Consider the following 16601-nt stretch of genomic DNA (forward strand, 5'->3'; position numbering starts at 1 on the left):
CATATATTCAAACGTATTGACACAATTTTTACAATGAACTTTAAAATATTTAAAACAAACCCTTATAGTAAACATAAATGCAATTTTCAAGCTTGAAAATAGACACAGTATCTAATGATTATAATATCAGACATTTCTGATTAAAAGTGAAACGCGTAATTATATTAATATTCAAGAATAAAATAAATTTACATTTGTGAAGAATCGATTTAGATATACTTAGTACCAATGCTTTTTTATGGATTAGCATTATATGAATATATTACAGGGTAATGTTTGTTCAAGGTATTTTAATATTTATATATATGTTATAAAATCGTTTAAGGCAATACACTATCCTAAAAGTTGATTGTAATTCTGACCTAATCGATTTCGCCATGAAAACATCGAATTTTCTTCGACCAGTAACAAAAAGAAAGGTAATTCCTTATTTCAAATAGACTAATTTGATTAATTTTTATTCATTTTTGAATGCATTTTTACATATATTTATTAGGTTTCAAACGATATTTATTAATTAAAGCAACACGAACATTCAAGATAAATAAATTCAAAAACTATGCATATCAATTTGTAAGAATCGGTCAAAGTTTCAGCATTCAATTATATTTTTCATATATTTATTGGCAAGGGCATACTTCATTTTAAAATCAGATTGAGTCAATGTATTGGTATTTGTCTCATGCTATGGATATGGCTTTTTGTCCTTTGTCATTTTGTTAGCTGTTTCTGATGCTTCGTGCTGACTTGTGAGTCCCTTTTTTTCTGAGTTTTGCCATGTCGTCTCATTATAAAATGCTGTTACACTAATGTCTGCGGTAAGGAAAGTGATGGATGATGGGGGCTCACTAATATTTTAAACTTCGCCAAATTCTGTATTTGCCTGTCCCCAGTCATGAACATTTTGTTATGTGGCTATCGTTGGTTGATCTTTTTTTAATATTTTTAACTTGTCTATTGTTTTCAGCCTGAATTAAACCTATAGGACGATCAGTTAATTTATAGAACATTTCAGCACACAACGGCATCTCATAGCTTACTGTACAGTACGCGTTTAACTCATTGTTGATGCCATATGGTGGCATATATTTGCTTACATTCTCGTCCTTTATATTTGAGTCTCTTGTGTACGTACAGTTGTCTCAGATTCAGTCATACCACATCTCGATGATTTATGTTCCTAAGTAGTGCTGTTACATTTCTGATTCAGGTTGGGGGAAGGGTTGTGCGCTCACGAGCATGTTAAACCCCATCACATTCTGTATTTGCATGTTCCAAGTCAGGAGCCTGTAGTTCAGTGGTTGTTGTGGTTGAATATAATTGTCATGTTTGTTTTCGTATGAATTTTGAGCTCCAAGGCAAATTATAAAATGGGAAGTCCATTAAAACTCGTCAAATCAAACGATTTTATTCAACTACACAAGTAAAAAATAACGGTTATATTCCTGACTTGGTACAAACTTTTTCCAAAGGCATTTGTAGTTTGAAATCTAGTTTTATAGGTAGCAAAATCTCCCACTTGGTTGACAGTTGTTAAAATTACCGGTTTATCTTTGAGTTATTTTGAGTTAACAATATTTCAATTAAACTAAGGTTTTATACTCCAAGTCGTATATGACACATATATCTGATATACAAATACGGCGGTAGTATATGATTGCAACTCAGACAACAACGTACCGAAGTTCAAACGTTGGAGATAAAAAGCAACTATAAGTCACCGTACGGTCTTCAACAATGAAGAAAACTTGTATCGTAAAGTCAGCTACAAAGGCCCTTACATGACATTTTAAACGAGAAAACTTACGGTCTCTAGTCTACTTCATTCTATACATTTCATACACGAACAAACGACAACTATTGAATTACAGGCTTCTGACTTGATGAGACAGGCTAATAAAGAATGCGGCAAATGTAAACATGTTTGTGAACACTATCTCAACATAGAACAGCAGTGATACAGCACAATATAAGAACACACTGTAAAATTCCGTTGCAGATTGTTTAACGCAATAAATCGGTCCGAAATACAAAACCATGCAAGTAACATAATAACAATAGACACAAAGCAACGACAAAAGAGTACTCACAGCAACTGCGTGGAAGCAACTTCAAAGCAAATTGGAATTAATAATCAATAATTAACAACTAATGAATTTCCAGACTAAAGAATTAATTAAAACACAACAAACGAATTTAGTGTCAGGACGATCTGAGAAACGTGTGGTATTTGCCTGTACAATTTCTTGGATTTTTTGTTTTCAATGTTCTTCTGCTATTAACTTCGTAATTGATTTGACATTCAACCAGTTTTGACTCAAGCGTCACTGACGAGTTTTATAAGAAATAGGTAGAATCTGTATAATGTACAAAATTGTTTACCCTATTAAACGTTTCCCCAAAACAAACAATGGTTTTTAAAAAAATCTTATAGCTATGTGCGTTTAGATCGATACTTTATTTTTTTTTTATCAATGTTTTCTTCTTCTGATAAGTTACGTATCTGGAAACTGATTTGTATGGTTTAATTTTGTGCTGTGCTGTTGCTACATTGTCCCAGGTTAGGGAGAGGACTTATAAAAATTAACAAGATAATGAACTAAATTTCAGAAATGACAACAAAATTTCGGCAGCGATCTAATGGAGGGAAAAGTGCAAGGCTTCTTATAGATCAAGTCAAAAGCAAGCCTGTGAGTATAAATGAGGGGTGGATGGGGTTTACAGAATAGGGAAAAGTACAAGGCTTCTTATAGATCAAGTCAAAAGAAAACCTGTGAGTATAAATGAGGGGTGGATGGGGTTTACAGAATAGGAAAAAGTACAAGGCTTCTTATAGATCAAGTCAAAAGAAAACCTGTGAGTATAAATGAGGGGTGGATGGGGTTTACAGAATAGGGAAAAGTACAAGGCTTCTTATAGATCAAGTCAAAAGAAAACCTGTGAGTATAAATGAGGGGTGGATGGGGTTTACAGAATAGGGAAAAGTACAAGGCTTCTTATAGATCAAGTCAAAAGAAAACCTGTGAGTATAAATGAGGGGTGGATGGGGTTTACAGAATAGGGAAAAGTACAAGGCTTCTTATAGATCAAGTCAAAAGAAAACCTGTGAGTATAAATGAGGGGTGGATGGGGTTTACAGAATAGGGAAAAGTACAAGGCTTCTTATAGATCAAGTCAAAAGAAAACCTGTGAGTATAAATGAGGGGTGGATGGGGTTTACAGAATAGGGAAAAGTACAAGGCTTCTTATAGATCAAGTCAAAAGAAAACCTGTGAGTATAAATGAGGGGTGGATGGGGTTTACAGAATAGGGAAAAGTACAAGGCTTCTTATAGATCAAGTCAAAAGAAAACCTGTGAGTATAAATGAGGGGTGGATGGGGTTTACAGAATGGAGAATAATGGACAAAAGTAATAACTGAAAGAATAGAGAAAAAGAAGCAAACATGTAAAGGAAAGAGTACAATCGGGTATTAGAATAAAAAGAATAGCTGTAAAATTAAAGAATTGGGTAAAACTATGACCGAATTTATAGATCATGCATGTATTATACTTCCTGCGTTATTATTCTGGCTGAATAAAACATCAACTCACATTTAAATACTGATGACAAGATCTATGATTCATAAAATCGAGAATGGAAATGGGGAATATGTCTCAAAGAAACAACAATCCAATCAAAAAGATGACAACAGCCGAAGTCACTGGGTTTTCAACATAGCGAGAAAACTGCGCACCGGAGGTGCATGGTCACTAGCTGGCCCCTAAATGCAAAATATGTACTAGTTCAGTGCAAACTGACCTCATACTAAACATCAAAACATATAAATGAATTAAAATCTATTTTAAAAAAACATACAAAGGCTCCTGACTTTGGACAGTCGCAAATATGTATTACTACCTGTAACGTCTATGTTATATATATGTACATGTAGGCACTTGCGTTTTGATATTGTATCTATATTTTGTCATAGATCAGACTTATTCGTATAGTGTATGTTTACTGGTTTATGTTTAAATGTCTTTTTCATCGAATTTAACCATTTCAAATTATATCATATAGTGTGTCGTTATATGTTGTAATGTTACACGATTGTTTCAGATTATGGTGAATGTTGGCGCCTGTTAAAATTTTTTAATCACCTATCCTAAATGAAGGGCCTGTTTTTCATTTTTTTTTTTTTTGGCGTGGTTCATATGTGTTTCTCGTTTCAACTTTTGAAGGCACCGTGTTGAAGGCCGTACTTTGACCACATCTGTTAACTTTTTATACAATGGGACTTTGATTGAGAGTTGCATTTATGCCACATCTTCTTGTTTTTAAAGATACTAAATATATTATTTTAGTTTAAACAATATTTATTAAAAAAAAAAGTGCATGAAATATAATAATACAATATAAATACAGGGATTCGGAAACAAGAAAAACTTATATAAATCCGTCTCCCTAAATATAATATTTTATATTAATGCCTTGTGACTATCATTGATGGATTTAAATTGATAGATTCATATTTTTCCTTTGCATCCTGAATATGCATGAAATATTTGCTACTGGCCGGTGAGCAAGCAACACTTCCTTATATATGTTACTTTTCGAAATATAGAAGGTCTTGCAGAAAGTGGTCCAATCCTTTCAATTAGGCAAGCTGGTAGACAGAAACAATAACTCGGTTACATTTCATAATAAATATAATTATATAAAAATAATCAGGGTGTCTGTTGCGTAGCTACCCATGAACGCAAGAAGATGTGCATTCGACAAATTTGTTCGAGATAAGAAGATGCGAGACTATCGCACGAGTAACACCTCTGATTACAGTACATCCCCTTTCACAACAATAGAAAATAATAGTACTGAAATAAGATAATGAAATAGTGTTACGTTTTAATTTCTAAAACAAAAACAATGCAAGCTAATTACAATATAAAATTAACAGCATTCCGAAAATAAGTATACAAAAGAAGATGTGGGATGATTGTCAATGAGACAACTCGCCACAAGAGACAAAAATGACACAGAAATTAAAAACTTTAGGTTCCCGTACGGCCTTCAACAATGATCAACGCCCATACCGCATAGTCAGCTATAAAAGACACCGTTTTAATCATTTTCCATTAATGGTTAATAAAGAGTGTTCTTTTAACGTTTACATTTCAAAATGTTCGTTTAGACGCCATAAACAATCTTTATGCATGTTGAACGACGTACATATTTCAAGTGACATATAAACCTGTGTTTTAACGCGAATCAAATCAAAACTTTCTGTACATTACCATATTTGTGAATAAGAGAAGTTGTTAGGTACTTGACATATATCAAATTAAACAGACTTAACAGTTATTACTTTTATATCACAATTTATTTAGTCTGATAAACCAAGATTAATCAAACAAAAGATCCTTACGAATGTAATAAAAAGAATCAAGATAAGGGGTAGTGTTGTTGTTGGTAAATTTTTAAAAGTAGAAAATATAGAGTTAAAATATTTCATAATTGAATGGAAAAAAAACAGGATCTATATAACAGGTATGGATATTTTATTTTTATTGTTTGCAGGTTTTACATAAAGTTACATATGATTCTAGAGCCAAAGGATGGGTTGGACCACAAAAAGAAACTCATTCAAAATGGGTGAAAGCTCGAGGAGCAGTTATGGTTTGTATGTCTGAATAGAATAAGAAGAATAAGAATAAGAATATTTATTATACCAATAAAGGCCCTTGATGGGCAGCATAACCTGTACACATAAAACAATACATCATGATTTGTAACAGAAAAAACATTTTATGACATCAGCCGGTGACAGATACCGAATATTAAAAAAAATAAGAAATACGAAGATGTGGTATGATTTCCAAAGCTCCCGACCGTGCAAGACTCTCTTGGGTAGTCAATGTCGTTTTAAAAGCACCTAAGGTGTGATTCCAACCAGAATATTCATCTATGAAAGGACCTGTGAAAAAAATGTGAAACAATTCAAACAAGGAAACTAACGGCATAATGTAAAACAAAACAATTTACCAATAACAAATATAACAGACACGAACCAATGACAACCACTGTTCTATATATGCTCCTGACTTGGGATTAGCACATACAGAGTGTCTGACTTATAAATGTGTTATTTCGTATGTATGACAAACACGTAAAATATCAATGACATCTGTGTATGCATAACTGTACACCTGAAGAAAAAAAAGTTTAGTTGTTATCATTTGATAAAAATAATATATACTAAATACATGTACAACTAAACACCATATTTGACGTATAATTACTAGTTACATACTGTATCCTAGTAACAAACCGTACTCCCCCAAAACAGATTTGGAAAAAGAGACGTATATAGCAACTATTGAAAAAGAAGAGGGGTGGTTATACGTGTACCTGAAAAGTTGGATTCAAGCATATGGGTTTCTTCATCTTGCCTACCAATACCCATGGAAAAGCGAATTGAAAACTACCCATAACCACTTTGACCTTCCTCTTTTTTTCAATCTTTTCTTTTGCACTCAAGAATTAGAATACCCCTTATATACATTAAGCTTTAAATTCATTGATAGACGAAGAAACAATTGATGTATTCATATTTGATAATTTGTCTTATGATGTACACTCTCTCTTTCTTAGTTTAAATTTAAGGCGTTCCATAAGATCTTTTTACATTGGTTAGAACGGTATGATAACTGCTACTTGCGTCTTATTTTTTTTTCTTAAACTTTTCAGTTCCTTGGTATTCGTAATGCAACAAGACCTAGAATAGATGTCGCATCACTAGTTAGAGCTACGGTAAGATATACATATGATGTTAATACCAAGTAAAGTATTTCTATATTTATTGTGTAAAAATATCATATACAAAATTTTATACACACTTTGCCTTCCAATTTATACTTCCCGTCATGAAAATACTATTTTGAAATTCAAACGTTAATCTAGAAACATGCTGATCTAAAAAAATGAGTTATCTCCCTTACACTATAATTTTGACAAGTCACCAATTACAAATTATGCTATGCATTTACTCTTATCAAAATATGGAGCTGTACTAGAATGAACTTACATTTATGTTTATTGTCAAGAATATATTTTCAGAAGAATAGAACAAGTTTCTCAAAGATGACAGACGTCGACCAGGACGACAGCATACAGGTATACACCACATAAATTCCTCATATATATATTAAATATAACTGTGTCAAAATGATCTCTTGGACTGGAATAGGCGATTCTTAAGCTGTCTTTGTAGACAAAACAAAATAGAGCCGATGTATGCATGCAATAATATGCAGTAACATCATTGCAAAGCTGGCTTCTATAGCTTGGTACAGATATTTTCTACTTTCTGTTCAAAGTTACTTTTTACAAATAAATTTTCTTTAATTCACAAGTGTAAAATATACAATATATTTAGGAGAGTTCAAAACCAAGATCAAACTCCTCAGGCGAGTTAAGGTGGTACCTAACACTACAGAGAGATAACTCAGTAAAATCAGCTAAACGCTTTAAATACATTGTGTTGTAAAGGGATTACTAAGCTTCTCAATGATCAAAATTGTATTAGTCAACATGCTATGTAACCAGTGTAATTTTTCTGACAAAACGGTTGGTTCAAAATTTTTGAAATTTTTATATACTTGTTAAAGGGTCAAAGTAAATACTTTGTCAAAATTTTATGAAAATTAAACGAGCCAAATTAATTTTAGTGAAAGTGTTGGGTATCACCTTAAATTGGAGGTCGAAATACGTTTCCGCCAAAAATACCTCCTTTATCACCCTAACACAATTGCGCCAATAAAAGAACTACGTTTGGGTCACGATTTTTTTTAATTCGAAGTACCATTGCATAAAAATAAAGAAACGATCCCGCCAATTTAAAAACTAAAATAAAAGAAATAAAACAAGTAATTTCTACTCACTTAACCTGGTTTCGAACTGGGAGTAGTAGTTTAAACTGTCGGAGTTTACGCCGTCAAAGCACACATATAACGAGTATTCAGATAAAACATAACAGCCTGGAAATATAAGTTTATTGAAGACACACGTAGTCTTTCAGTCGAGTTCTCCTCACATATAATTCTGCCACTTCTCCTGTACAATTTTGAAAGTCCTTGATTTGGAATGTTACACATACATGTCCAAACAAAGCAAAACACAAGCAACACCTAATCTGGTTTTTAAGTAATTAGAGTCCTCATTATTCAATGATTTTTTCTTCTTGTAAACGATAAGAATTATTATGTATGCTAGAATATATGTACGTACAGTTAATTTATCGCAACATAATTCCGTGTTCTGGTGCAATTGATGCCGCTGAAGAATACACTTTGCGCAAATGATATAATTCTACTAAATAGCAAATGACGCAAAGATACTGCAACCCGTAGAAGGCTGTGATAAATTTGACTACTTTTTTATGCTCCTTTGGTCACATATCTTGACACATAGACTAAAGAATGGAAACGTGAAATATATGTTAAAGAGACGTCACAACAACCCGACCGACGAATAGAAACAAAAGTATTCATTTTCATATACATCCTTCTTTCCTAAATGCTGAACTAGAGTGTCTATGGTGAGAAACATGTAAGCTCTTAAACTAAAGAGATTTGTTTTAATTAAATTGTAATTTCTTTTTACAGGTTACACTGCGAAACCCATCCCACATCAGTAGACCATTCGACACAACGAAACCAGGTGGCGCTGTATGGACATCGCCAAAACCAATCGGCTCAGCCAAAGAACGATCGAAATACTTCAGTTTCGATAGACCGAAGACATCCGATCGTACCCGACTATCTTCGGCCGTTAGCAGCCATCAAGCGCAATATTTAAAGAAAATTTTACAAGAAAAAGAGAAAGAACTTCAAATGATGCAGAGATTGTTATCAAAGTCAACCGAAGAAAACTCAAAGTTGTCAAAAGAGCTTGAAGGGTATGAAATACAATACTTATAAAACTGAAAAGTACTTGTCAAGTTCGCCGTTTCATGGTATTTTCATTACTTTTGTTTACGTTTTTATGTGCATTAGATTCAGAATAGTCCGATATTACTCTGACGTCCGATGGCTGTTTTGCCAGACAAGCTGGGGCCGTGCCAGCTTGTCTGGCAAAACAGCCGTCGGACGTCAAAGTAATCTCGGACTAGATTCAGAAATGACTCATCGCAAATGAATCTGTTTAAATTTTGTTTAGAATGCTATAGGAAAGACAACAGATGTTTTACGTTTAAGGTAGGGACCATGGTCATGCATTTTTTTATACTATTATTTTTGCGTCTGTAATTTGTGATTTTATCGTCTGCTCATGATACAATTTTATTAGATCTCATATGGATTCAGAATTTGAGCATAATAGATACAAAAGTATTGCTCAATTTAGATTTCACAGCAATATTTAATAAAGATAAATGTTTCTGTTTATTTCTCGCTTACAGCGAATTATATTTTGCCCTGTCTGTGTTTTTTTTAAATAGGTACCTTCAACATTTAAGTTCTACTTATAATTATATTTCAGATATCAGGGTAAAAACTATGATGAAATCTATGTAGAAAATCTCAAGTTGAAAGAATTTATTTCAAGAGTTTCTAAAGAAAATGTGATCCTGAGAGGGCAGCTTCAACAGGATAGAAATCCTGCTGTTCAAAGAATGTTAGAAAAAGAGAAGCTGCTGAGGAAACAACACACATTATGACCCGATTAAACCTTACAATGTTAGATATCATGTGACACACACTCAACAAATCAAATGCCATCATTTGATGATGTCTACCTGAAATAAACGCAATAGTTTGTCTTTTTTAATTACACTGAATGTGTTATGTTAACTTGTTAATCCAATATATTACTTAATATTTCGTTTTACGCGACCAGACTGTGTTTACTAAAGTCCTAACCGAGAACATTTTATTTGAAAATAGTTGGTTTATCATACCGTCACTAACTTGTTAAAAACGGGGAGAGTGGATCGAGAGGATTGACGGCTAAGTGGTCAATTAATTCATGTAATAAACTTATGAATTCGAACACTACACGTGGAAAAAAGTAAAATCACAAAGATACTGAACTCAGAGGAAAATCAAATCGGAAAGTCCCTAATCACATGTCAAAATCAAATGACAAAACACATAAAAAAGGAGTAGACAAGAACTGTCATATTCCTGAATAGTCCATTTGCCAATTACCGATTTGATTATGTTATTACACACTTTTTAAGCAAATTACTTCCCTTTGTCAATCGTAGACTGGTGCCATACCGGACAAAATTAGTAGTCAACACTTTTTGTGCTGACATTAATTGTCATTGATATGGTTATATTTATAAATTCACTGTTTACAAAATTTTGATATTTTTTAAATACTAAGGCTTTTTTTTTTACCTCAGGCATAGAGATTATCTTAGCTGTATTTGGCAACACTTTTAGGAATTTTGGTCCTCAAAGCTCTTCAACTTCGTACTTTATTTGGCCTTTTAAACTTTTTTGGATTCGAGCGCCATTGATGAGTCTTTTGTAGACGAAACGCGTGTCTGGCGTATATACAAATTTTAGTCCTGGTTTCTATGATGAGTTTATTTAGCCAATGCAAAGCATGATGAATTGAAAGTAATTAATCGGCGGTTTAACTAATCATTCACGAAAAAATATTTCTAATGTCAATAGTATTTAGTTAAACAACAAATTAATGTTATTAAAAGATATAAAAACCTTATAAATTACTCATATTACGCACATATAGATTTGCTGTTTCTGCTAGCTCTCCATTGTAAATAAAAATTAATGTCCCTCATAAGGAAGACAACTTTTTTTAGGGATCTCTAATTACAGGGTCAATTACGGGAATTGGCAAATAGCCTATTGGTACAGGTATTTTCAAATTCAAATGTAGCTTGACTCCAATCTTAATTGACGTGGATTGTCAGTTTCATTCCAAAGGGGAAGGTAACTGGTTCATTCACATTAATCTGGTTCCCGCCATTACAAAAATAGCCATCGCGTTAAAGCCAAGTGTTTGACGGGAAAACGTTCTCTCTTGACTTTTCATAGGCTTATCATTGACAAGTTTAAGTCCGCAAACTCTATTAAAAATTAACTAAAATTTTATAAGACTTTAACAGACAGCTTATCATTATACATTATAAATTTGTTAAGGCATTCAAATGGATAAAACCAGAGGATTCCGAAAATCTGACCAACATTCCAAAACGTGACCTTCCTTTCAAGATTTAATGTGACGTCCAGTTTCAGATTTAGTGTTAGGGTCAGCTGAAATCCGCCTCCGGTCGAGGGATTTTCGCTTTGTGTTGAAGACACATTGGTGCATGGCTGTTTTGCCCTTTGGTCGGTTTGTTGTCTACTTGGCATATTCCACATTTCCATTCTCTATATTACGACGCACACAATAATGCCATTTGAATTTCAACAAAACTCCACACACTGATTTCAACCACTTACCAGTATCAACATTCACCTAGACCTTCGAAACCTGGATTTAAAACTTCGATGCTCTAGCTGCAAGTTACAACAACTTATTTTCTACAAGTATATTCCGTCGTTAAAACATACATCGACAATTGGTTTTCCCGTTTGAATGGTTATACACTAAAAAGTCTAGTATTTTTGGGTGATATTTAATGCTTGTTGTTCGTTGTGAGCCAAGACTACGTGTTGAAAACCGTACTTTGACTTATGAAGGTTAACATTTATATATTGTGACTTGAATGGAGATTTGTCTCATTGGAACTCATACCACATCTTCTTATATCTATATAGAGTTGTACTTTTGATTGACTGTTATATTATTATAAATTCAAGCACATATCTTCCTCATGCACAGCTCTGACTTACAAGATGATTTCAGCTTCCCAATTGTGAACATTCAATTTCTATGTAGCAATAATTCAACCGCGCATGTATACTGAGTGCATGTCTCCAAATTGATACGATGTTCCCGCCCTTGTATTTCCTATTATGATTTTCTTGATAGAGGGTTGCTGATCACAAGGGAGCTATTCAACCAAGAGTTCCAAATGATGAAGTTGAAATCATTCCTTCGTAAACTATACGGACGCCATCACGAGTTGGTTGACCGTTATGGAATAACCGTTTCACAGATGATATTGGATATGTTTCTTATGTCGCAACCACAATTTCCTTCCCTTTTCATGAATGTGACCTACGAATTAGACTATTTACCGGATTTGTAATAACACGAGGAACCGAGGTGCCGCATGTGGAGCAGGATCTGATTACCCTTCCGGATCACATGAGATCATCATAAGTTTTTGTTGGGGTTTGTGTTGCCCATTCTTTGGTTTTCTATGTTGTTTCTTGTGTACTATTGTTTGTCTTTTTCATTTTTAGCCATGGCGTTGTCAGTTTATTTTCGATTTATTATTTTGACTGTTCCTCTGGTATCTTTCGTCTCTATGTAAATACAAATGAAACATCAGAACATTATTTTCAGTATTTTCCGTTTATTAAAAAATCATGCTTACAACAACCAAATGCTAAAAAATATATGATGCACGATATTTTCCAACCTGAGCTACAAATGTCTAAATTCACAACAACTTAACTAAAATCTATAATCATAAACTATTGATAGATGCAGTGTAAATGCTGATTGTTATCTAACCTTTTTAACATGAAATATATATAAGTTACAATGTGCAACATTTACTTCATCTAGAATAAATGTCATGAGACAACACGCTACAAGAGTCACACTTTAATGCTCATAGTGCAACTCAAATAGAAAATATATGCAGTATCATTGAGATCACAGCAATAAACTAACACTTAATTGAAATATAATGAAAAATTGAAAATAAATGCAGATCTTAGTCAAAAATGGTAACACCTATACACATTTATAACAATGAAAACACCCGTACCGTATCATATTAGGTCATAATGATGATATTGATAGTGTTGGTACTGTAAACACCTCAATGTTACCTTTTATACAGCTACATTGTTGATATAATTACAGATTTTGTGATATGTTTTATTTAATTGACACACATTAACGTGTCATCGTGATCCCTAATGACATTTCATCAGTAAGTATCATGTCAAAATGATCTGAAATGCCATTTTATCAGGAAGTTATATCAAACTAGCTTCGGTAGCGTTCTTTATTTGAATACGAGAGTTTATCGAATCTATTCACAGCCAGGTAAACGCAAAGTCTTCAAAGTCGGCATATCACTGAACAAGTAAACAAATTAGTTTAGGGGCCAGCTGAAGGACGCCTCCGGCAGCTGGAGTTTCTCGCTACATTGAAGACCCATTGATTGGTTGCCTTCGGCTGTTGTCTTTTCTTTGGTCGGGTAGTTGTCTCTTTGATACATTCCACATTTCAATTCTCAATTTTATAGGTTACTTCCCAGAATCTCTCAATTGGGTGTTGGAGTGAACACAGACTGATTGAAGTCGATCAGAATGATGTACCATGAATTTCGATGTCTTCCTGTGGACTGTTGTAAAAAATCACTTTTGAAAATCAAGTTCAGCTTGTCATTGTAGCTAAAACTAAAATCAAAAGATCAAATTCGGATCTACAATACATTCTTGACAGTGTTTATAACAAAGTTTATTTACATGAAATATATGTATATATATATATATTTACAGATCTAACATTGTTGGGTTGATGTTTAGACGAGTTGTATATAAATATATATATATATATAGCCAGCGACAGCTCTTTTATTGAGAGCCCAGGTGGTCGTGTGGTCTAGCGGGACGGCTGCAGTGCAGGCGATTTGGTGTCACGATATCACAGTAGCATGGGTTCGAATCCCGGCGAAGGAAGGACCAAAAATGTGCTAAAACAAATTTACAGATCTAACATTTTAGGGTTGATGTTTAGACGAGTTGTATATACATTATGTACACAGCCATGTATCACCATCATTGATGGCGATCTGTTGTAGGGTTGTCACTGACTCAGACGTACTTATGAATATAATTATTTTCTGTGACTGTATCTTACATTAATTTGTAGGATCCTTTACTATAGATAATTTAGCTGATCTGTAACAATAACATCTTCATGCCTTATATATCATGTACTGTAGTACGCCGCTAGATTAAAACTGACGTGGAAAGGTAACACATGGCCAGCGACAGCTCTTTTATTGAGAGCCCAGGTGGTCGTGTGGTCTAGCGGGACGGCTGCGGTGCAGGCGATTTGGTGTCACGATATCACAGTAGCATGGGTTCGAATCCCGGCGAGGGACCTAACATTGGTGGGTTGATGTTTAGACGAGTTATATATATATATATATATATATATACGGAAATTACAGAGTGGTGAAACCTTTTTTGAATGACTGAAGACTGTCGTTTATAGATATTAAAACAATTGACTAAATCAGATCCCGTTTTGATACCTATACCAGGTACAATTTATCAAAAACTCAATGAAGAATGAAAAACAGTTGTGTTAGAAACAAGACGTGTTTGATATTTACATTAAAAATAAGGTACTTATTGTTTTATTGTGCAATGGTAAGTTTTTAATTATAGTCTCACGTTTTGCTAATGTGCTTTGACTATATGCCTCTTCAGTTTTTATATTTATATTTTTTGTTTGTTTTGATAGTGATTAAAAGTATAACACATTGATGTCTAATGTACCCCTATCTATGATGTTTTCTGCTTGTTTTGTTCACACATCTTTTTCAATATAAAGTATATGCCATTGCCATACAAATGAGAGGTTTAGTTAGCTATTCAACCTGATTTAATCCCCCATTTTTTACTAAGGAAAATGCATGTACCAATTATCAGTTGTTATCCATTCGTTTGATGTGTTTGAGCTTTTAATTTTGGTAGTTTTGAAATTTCTTCGGAGTTCAGTATTTTTGTGATTATACGTGTTAATGTTGTATACGGTAATAATACTCCCTTGAAGCAAGGTACATACTTCAAATATGTACGACGACTGGATGACTAACGTATTATGCATTTGATATGGATTACAGTTCATCAAATCAAAATAAGTGTTCTTCGTTTTGTAAGTCACGCTATTACATAGGAATTAGAAGGTGTATATTAAAATTGCAATGCTCTTCAACTCTGTACTTGTTTGGCATCATAAATATTTTGATATGAGCGTCACTGATGAGTCTTATGTAGACAAAATTCCCGTCTGGCGTACTAAATTACAATCCTGGTATCTTTGATAACTATTTACACCACTGGGTTGATGCCACTGCTGGAGGACGTTTCGTCCCGGAGGGTATCACCAGCCAAGTAGTCAACATTTCGGTGTTGACATGAATATCAAATATGTGGTAATTTTTATAAATTTCCTGTTTACAAAACTTTGAATTTTTCGAAAAACTAAGGATTCTCTTATCCCAGGCATAGATTACCTTAGCCGTATTTGGCACAACTTTTTGGAATTTTGGATCCTCAATGCTCTTCAACTTTGTACTTGTTTTGCTTTATAAATATTTTGATATGAGCGTCACTGATGAGTCTTATGTAGACGAAACTCGCGTCTGGCGTACTAAATTACAATCCTGATACCTTTGCTAACTATTTCCATCACTGGATCGATGTCACTGCTGGTGGTCATTTCGTCCCCGAGGGCATCACCAGCCCAGTATACAACATTTCGGTGTTGACATGAATATCAATAATGTGGTATTTTTTATTTTTTTTAATAAATTTCCGGTTTACAAAACTTTGAATTTCTTGGTGTTTTGATAAATCGGTAATTTTATTTCTCGTTCTTCCGTGCAAATACCTCTTTTTCACCCCTTTCACAAGAGTTCTGTTGTACCAACAGGACATTTACATTTGAACCTAGACAAGTACAAAGTTAATACATAGCTTAAAAGAGAAAATAGATTAGGAAAACATTGCTTGTACAACTTGAACAGGTTACTAATGCTATAAGCATTTCTGGTCCCAATTTACACTTCCGTGCGCACTTAATCAACATGATAAATTAAAATAAAAAAGTAAAAACCATTTTATAACATACTTTTATTTCCGTTTCCAATACTTTAGTTTGGTTTTAATGTAAACAACGCGGCGAAGCTTAATTGATAAAATAATAAGACACACACAAAATAACACGTTATTCAATAACATAACAGTGTCAGGCATTGAAACTAATTGGATATTGGTAATAAATGTTTAATTAAAGCAAGCAGTTTAGATTAAAACAAATATTTCTACGGGTAAACATAACATTTTTTTCAAAATGAAATAAACAACATTTGTTTTCAGCAGTTATGCAGTTAAATTCTCATCTTTTCATTAATTTGTTTTGATTCATTTTCAATTAGTTTAATTCTTTTGTAAAATACTTTTTTAATTACAAACACTAACTATCAACGATTCCTATGATAACAAATGTTAAATACAATATGGTGTCCACTTTAAAAAGTATCTGAGAGGATCATAAAGCAGGGTATGTGGTCGAACGTACAGGAAATAAAGAGACTATTTTACAATGAAAATTGTTAAAAACGAAGTCTTATAGGTTAATGTTTCACCACGGTAAATAATAACCAAAACGCGTGAAATAAAATTGCAAACATTTTGCACAAAAATTACCCTTTGTAGTCCAACCGAT

The 16601-nt window shown here is 33.3% G+C and overlaps 1 protein-coding gene across 1 annotated transcript; it reads left to right on the forward strand.

Annotated features, from left to right (window-relative positions):
- Positions 1-323: 323 nt before the first annotated feature.
- LOC134694686 (uncharacterized) lies at positions 324-9829 on the forward strand. Its single transcript, XM_063555729.1, has 7 exons — positions 324-419; positions 2611-2690; positions 5559-5657; positions 6729-6791; positions 7098-7154; positions 8645-8937; positions 9519-9829. Exons 2-7 carry the CDS (start codon positions 2613-2615, stop codon positions 9694-9696), a joined length of 768 nt encoding a protein of 255 aa, XP_063411799.1. The 5' UTR covers positions 324-419; positions 2611-2612; the 3' UTR covers positions 9697-9829.
- Positions 9830-16601: the final 6772 nt, after the last annotated feature.

Source organism: Mytilus trossulus, chromosome 13 (genome assembly GCF_036588685.1).
Source record: "Mytilus trossulus isolate FHL-02 chromosome 13, PNRI_Mtr1.1.1.hap1, whole genome shotgun sequence".
NCBI classification, from domain to species: domain Eukaryota; kingdom Metazoa; phylum Mollusca; class Bivalvia; order Mytilida; family Mytilidae; genus Mytilus; species Mytilus trossulus.